General features: G+C 42.3%; 1 protein-coding gene across 1 annotated transcript; it reads right to left on the bottom strand.

Annotated features, from left to right (window-relative positions):
* Positions 1-1,249: 1,249 nt before the first annotated feature.
* LOC147881686 (polygalacturonase-like) lies at positions 1,250-2,616 on the bottom strand. The gene is made up of 3 exons (XM_087402112.1): positions 2,429-2,616; positions 1,944-2,011; positions 1,250-1,734 (listed from the first exon to the last, which is right to left on the bottom strand). The coding sequence occupies exons 1-3, from the start codon at positions 2,571-2,573 to the stop codon at positions 1,498-1,500; spliced, it is 450 nt and encodes a 149-aa protein (XP_087258238.1). The 5' UTR covers positions 2,574-2,616; the 3' UTR covers positions 1,250-1,497.
* Positions 2,617-6,710: the final 4,094 nt, after the last annotated feature.

Here is a 6,710-nt window from a genome sequence, read left to right as displayed (position 1 = left end):
TTTTATTTATATAGTAGATCAAAGCGAGGTGATCAAGGCCATCAAACGCGACTGTGCGATCATGTGAATATACGACACGGTTTTCTTATAGTAGCGCATGCTGTGATACCGTGTGGTATTCTTAATGTACCATGTGGTAGTTTGCAAGTTAATCGGTAATGCTTAGTCGATCGAAAAATCCATGTTTTTACACATTTTAAATGCTTTTTTGGTATTTAAGTGGGGATTTTTTTCCCATAAAAAAGGTTTTTACAAAAACTCCATTTTTTGACCTTGGTTTGCCACTAGTTGCAAAGTGAGCCTCTCCTTCCGAGGTGGGGCTGAGGCGGCAACCAAGCATCATCATTGCCTCCTATCTCCTATAGCCCATCACTTGGATGCACATTTGCCTCTACAAGCAAGAGAATATCTCACAGTCTGTCCCTAGCTGCTAACATGAGAACATTGCAAGTAGGTGAATGGAAAAGCTGACGCGTTTCTGAATGGAAGATTTGTTGGTAACTTGGTTGCCCCAAGCAGCCGCGGCTAGGAATAGGCTCTAACCTATATCCCCAGATATTAAGTGATACGTGGGGGTGGGAGCCTCGAGGAATCTTACGTGTGGTTTTCGTAGCTAGCAAACATATGTTCCAAAGGATTAAAACTCATCTTCAAGAAGTGAAATTAACATTTTTTATTTCCAAAAATTATTTCTCCCAGATTTGGACATATTCCAATGCAACTACACTTTTAACTTTAAGACTTCCACATAATCCCCTCTTTATCTTTTTCCCCCTATAAATCCTCCTATTTTTTCTCTCTCTCTCTCTCTTTCTCCCCCCCCCCCCCCCCCGTCCTCTCTCTCTCTCTCCCCTTTTCGCCCTCTTTTCCACTCTCCACATATCAAAAGGCCTTATGAATGATTTACGAGCATTCATCTTGTTTTTTTTTTAATTGAATAATAGAACTTGCAGATTATGTTAAAGGGGGTGGTCAGCCCCACCATACAAAATTTGGCCTTAATGGGGAGTGGGTGTTGTACGATGGAAAAGTGAAAAGACCTCACATACAAGTCTTGCATATGCCACTGAAACGCGTTCCTGCCGTGAGAAAATTCATCTTTTTGCGACAATGCTCTTAGTGACTACTTCGATCTACGGTACTAATAAAGCCGACAATATTGTGAAGAACAAATGAAAGCATACACGGCGTGCCACAGGAAAGATAATTCTCCAGGTATATTTTATGTGGAATATCTATAACACAGTCCCGCATGCGAACTTTAACTGGACTTTTATATGCGAAATTTAATGCTGAGTACAAATAGGATGAAAGGTGTGCCGTCAGAAGGAGCAAGAATCGCCACCTCTGAAACGGATCTAATTGAAGCAAGCTGGTAATGGCCAGCACTGAAGCTTGGTATTCACGTTGCACCGCATCTTACGTAAGCTGTGCTTTGAACAGACTTCGACGAAACTCGTAGCTGAATTGTTCTCCTAACGAGAATACCTTGTATCATTAAGGCATGTAGAGCTTGTTTTTGCACGCGCATCTCCAGGCTTCTGGGTAGTATTCCATGAGTCCTACTGCTTTCCGGCCAGGATGTATCGCTACACGGACTGCCTTGCATGGCTTGCATTTTCCACATTTTGATATGCAAGTGGGTGGGGACGATCCCAGCCCCGTTATCCGTCGTCTGAAATTGGCCCTCTTGTGGCGATCTGGTGGTATCCAGCCGACCTTTGGATCAGCAATCTGCAGTATGACAGTCACACCAAAGGCCCCCCATCATTACACCGGTCCACACTTTTTACGACAATAGGGGGAGCAGATAGGTACACGACGTATACGTTAAGCAAGGAGTGACAATTGAGATGTGATTTGTGAGTGTGAACCGTTATTACTTGACTAAGACCTTAATTGACAGCAGCACAAATTTTAATCTACGGTCCATGAGTGCTTGCCTTGAAGGTCGGCGACTGTTTGGTGTCCATGGAGTTTGGCGCACGATTTTGTGACAAAATATCCTCGTCTATCCAAGGCAAAATGAGAATCGAATTAGATTTCAAAGCAAATGCAAGCTTCAGACCGCTAAATACAGATGATCTAAGCGAAACACAGGACAAAGTCATGCAGCGGCAATTCTATGCCGACCAGTGGGTGAGATGCTATTGTAGAAGCATGACAGCTATCCGCGATGGATGCTATTGTTAAGCATGAAAACTAAACAATGAAGGCCAAAAACTAAACAATGAAGGCCAAAGCAGCGCCAATTGTCTACACAATGCAGAACAAAAATCAAGCAGCTGGAGGCAAATGATGTGTCGGCGAGTGGGTGAGGGATGTTATTGCAGAAGTGTGGCAGCGATCGGTGGTGGATGTGGGCTTGCGAAGGTGCGATCGAAAGAGGGGGGGGGGGAGTGCGGGAGGGAGGGGGCGATATATATACCAAGAGGAGGAGCGAGCTGCAAGGGAGTGGGGGGAGAGGGATCATCAGGGAAGGCCGCAAGGGGTTGGCGAGGAGAGGAGGAAGCGGCGGGGAGGAGGAGGAAGAGGTGGAGGGCGAAGAGGAAAGGGAGGGAGATGGGAGGCATGGTTGGGAGATGGCGAAGGAGGAAGAGTAGGAGATGGCCATGGAGAGAGACATGAGAGTAGAGACTAGAGAGCGTAAGGGAGAGGGTGGTGGAGAAGAAGATGACAGGGATTGGTCATATCACATCGCTTGAGGTGGACTAGTACACTTAGTACAGTACAGAGTCCCTCACTTTTAACCTTGGTTTACCCCTGGTTACCCTCTCTCCCGCACGTGCACCCCTACGGTACTCCCTCCTCAGGAATCTTGCAGAATCCATCATTCTCACACCCCCACGCCCTCCCCTGACCCCTCCTCCTCCACTCACTCGCTCCCTTCTTTCTTCACATTTTCTTTACCCTCCTTTTCACCTTGTCTTTTCTCATTTCCACTTCACCTTGTACACCTTAGTCTCCTCTTGCAGCTTTCTCCACTGGCTTCCTGCACTGCCCTACATATCTAGCTAGCCCCTTTCCCATATCTAGCTAGCCCCTTGCCTTCTTAGCTGGGCACTAGGTACTTGGTACTATCCATTAAAGCATTGATGATTTTTTTCAAGTTAGTTTCGTTAAGAAGCTAGAACTTTATATTGGCATCCAAAGTTTGTATGTTGTAATAAAAATCAATGTTTGTAACATTCTCGAGGATTTGAAACTTCTATGCAAAAAAATATAAAGTTTCGCCACGATTTATATTTTTTCCTTCAAAATTCAAAAGAAAATATTTAATAAAGTACTACATTCTACTGAAAACTTTCACCAAGATTTTATATTAATATATAAGCATAGCTTCGATAAAAACATCCCTGCATTAAAGCTCGCTCAGAACACGAGTGGGTGGCAGATGACTTTGAGTTGGGAGTTCCTTCTATTTCATCTCGAATATGGATTCTCAAAGGTGATTCAATAAAGATCCCCCCCCCCCCCTCAGAAAAAGAAGGTCGATCCAATAAGTACCCAATACATATTTAAAAACACTAAACAATGGAATATGTTAATATTATTGCGTAAGTAATACATGTCAACATTAAACCGAAATTGCTTTCGTTTTGCTAAATCAAGATGACCAACAAACAAAAGGAACCGAGTTACAGTTCCAAAAATCTTATTCCAACAAGGCGATATGACCACTGGAGCCCATGCTAGGAGGGAAATTACGAAGGCGAAGATGGAAGGAGGGTGTTGTTATGGGTTAATGTTGTGTGGCCAAGGACGAAAGAGTTAAGGCAAAGGGAACAAGGACAATTGCAATAAACAAAGGTCCCTAAAAAAGATGCAAAAAAAGGGCATGCCAAAGTAAGAGATTCCCTATACTTACCTCCAAACTAGGAACTACCCCAACCCTACTATGGGGAGACATAGGACCAAAGGGATGTAGCACTAAGTGTCACTCATCTTCACAAGATGCAAATCATTAAATTTAGTGCAACTGTTATTTGCTAAACTTACAAAGTCAAGCTTGGCCAACCTAAAAACTCACCCAAATGTAATACCAAGTCACAAGGCTAAATATTTTCTTCAATATTACACTCATTCGGTAGATGGCTAGCAAGGTGGACGACCCAATAGAAGCAAGTGCATCTTCTTCACCTTCATGTGGTAGTCATTGATGCTCATATTTTCTCTCTGCACATTATGCAACTCTTGCTTTAGTTGCATTTTCCTGGCTTGCATATTTGTGCTATACATTTTTGTCAAAGTATCCCACACCTCCTTCGGCGTGCTTGCATCCTGCTAACCTAGGTGGCATACTAACTGAGCCACTAACTAGAGTACATAAAGATAGTTGTCATCCAGCTATTATTCATGGGTAGTGTACCAACCACATCTACAACTAACAAATCGGTGACATAAATGCACAACAGTCACCCTAGCATATCAGGAGTGAAGCTTGATATCTCAACAATCCCATCCTATAGCATGATCCATTTCTACATATCTGATGTTAAGGTGCATGATACTCTATTTGTTTAGCATTGTTTTATGCTACATCACAATCAGTTGACAAGATAAGATTTAGCACTAAGGTAGCATTGGGTTTGGTCAAATGGTGCAACTTCCCAGTTTCAAGCAAGATGGCCTACTTTCTTTATTGCAAGCTATCCTTCCTTAACTAACCTGAAGATGACATGGAATTACTTTGGCTTTGGGCATGGAAAGGGTGAGCATAATGGAGTAGGAGCTATTGTGAAAAGAGCCTTGACACATGAGCAATTGTAGGAAAATTCAGAGAAGCTTACTTGCGCTACTGATGTGGTGAGTTTTCTGCATTCAGATCTCTCAAATGCAGCTCAAGCCTCCTATTCATCAAAAGAAAAGAACATAAGAAGGCTGTTTTGGGAGGTGAAGGTACAAGAAGTGGATAGATCAGTAGCATGGGACTATGCTTCTATTCCCCTGGTGCCATTGCTACACTCATCTCTGGATTCTCAGAGCACAAATGTATAGAGCTCAAAATGTGAAAGTTGTCATGCTATTGTTGTGCTTGCATTTTAGCTTCATGGAATAGATGTTGCAATAAAGCGTATGTGACATGTTGGGAATATCAACTTATTGTCCCTGGAGAGGACATGGAAGCTGAAGAAAACCCTTGTGGTGATCCTACATATGAAGGACATCATGATACACTGAGTGATGCTCTCTATGTTGGAGACAATTTTGCAGTCAATGCAAAGGAAGAAAATGATGAGGGTAGAGATTTCTATGTCCTATGGTGCACCACCAAGAAGGAGCTTGCAAATAGAAATTTGAAGGATGGATGGGGAAACATCATTTCATCTGGTGGTTTTGTAGTGAAGGGGTTGTACTATGGAAAGAAGATAGATAACTACTAATACCTTCTTGATAATGAACTTGAGGTTTTTTTGTATTCTCACCTTATCAAAGCTATAAAGTTTCCCATGGTGGAACTTATGGATGGTGACAAGTTCTTCTTCATGTCGGATGAGGTGCATGAAGCCATATACAACAGCATGCCATTTCAGATGTAAACATCATAGTTCTAACATCTTCTCATGTTTTCATGAATGATTGGGAACATCACTTTATTATCCCTACAATAGTGTGTGTTTCTATACTTTGAATGGCTACCACCCTTTCATTCCATGTATATAGTGATTGGCTTGTATGAGTGGTTAGAGCTAGTAGTTGGTGCTACTAGTGCTACTAGTTGGTGCTACATAACTATGCTACTAGTGCTACTACATAGTGCTACTAAAAAGTGGTGTGTATTGTGTTGCGAGTCCTACCCAGTGATGCTACTAATTAGTAATGTTGCTTCTACTGTCCATCTCCAAAAAGGCAACGTACAAGCAAAAATGAATGATTTTTATAAAAGTTATTAATGATGTACAAAAAAGGTTGGTATCCCACTACATCCATCTGATTCCATCTTCAATACTCTTTCTAGCAGTTGTGTCTTATCAGATACTCCGTAATGTCAATGGAATCCTCATCATGAAAGAGGTTGTGCTCAAAATGTGTCGTGTAGGACTGGTGATCCTCCGCTTGCAACCACACAAACAACCATGGCACGACATTGTCCATAAAATAGGAGCACATTTCTTCATCACTTTTCATCTCAAAATTTGGAAGCACTCTCCAGGTTCCAGCTGGGTTTCTACAAATGGAGTAATCCAAAATAATAGTATTGGCTGCCGACAAGTGAGTGAAGTTGTTCCATATGGTTGGAAAGTCGTTGAATATAACAGGGGCTTCGGACTCAACAATTTTCCTTGAGAATCCATCATGAATCTAGCATTGTGACAGTCTTCTTGTAGCAAGGCTATTATCTTTCAAAATAGTTTGGCAAAGCATATGCTTAGGATGTTGGTTACTTTTGTTCTTCTAGATGTGCTCCAAATAAAAAATTCGAACCATGCCAAATAGAATTCCAAGAAGGTAGCATCATCTTTACGAATAAACAAGTCTGTCCCATGCACCCACCATTGCTTTCCATCAAGTGTGCATAGGATGAGGGTGCATCACCATGATACGACTCAACGACCTTCACTAGTACGCCATTCAAATCTAAGATTACAACTCTCCTTTCTTGATGGAGAGGCACTGGTACCACTATCGATGGAATCACTGGAGGTGGAGGCAGGGACACGAGCTATGGATGATCCATCAAAGGGATGTCTATAGGTCATAAAGGCCTT

Source organism: Dipteris shenzhenensis, chromosome 30, assembly GCF_047967505.1.
Source record: "Dipteris shenzhenensis isolate YYH24624 ecotype China chromosome 30, Dip_SZ_1.0, whole genome shotgun sequence".
In the NCBI taxonomy this organism is placed as follows: domain Eukaryota; kingdom Viridiplantae; phylum Streptophyta; class Polypodiopsida; order Gleicheniales; family Dipteridaceae; genus Dipteris; species Dipteris shenzhenensis.
Note: the sequence above shows the minus strand (reverse complement) of the source record. Positions and strands in the feature narration are given on the sequence as shown.

What these genes read in the sequence shown, in the direction of transcription:
- LOC147881686 (XM_087402112.1), bottom strand. Translation starts at nt 2,573, where the DNA reads ATGCCTCCCATCTCCCTCCCTTTCCTCTTCGCCCTCCACCTCTTCCTC. An exon ending in GCAGCTCGCTCCTCCTCTTG is followed by an intron (nt 2,012 to 2,428) that starts GTATATATATCG and finishes TGCCTTGGATAG; the next exon opens with ACGAGGATATTTTGTCACAA. An exon ending in AACAGTCGCCGACCTTCAAG is followed by an intron (nt 1,735 to 1,943) that starts GCAAGCACTCAT and finishes GTCATACTGCAG; the next exon opens with ATTGCTGATCCAAAGGTCGG.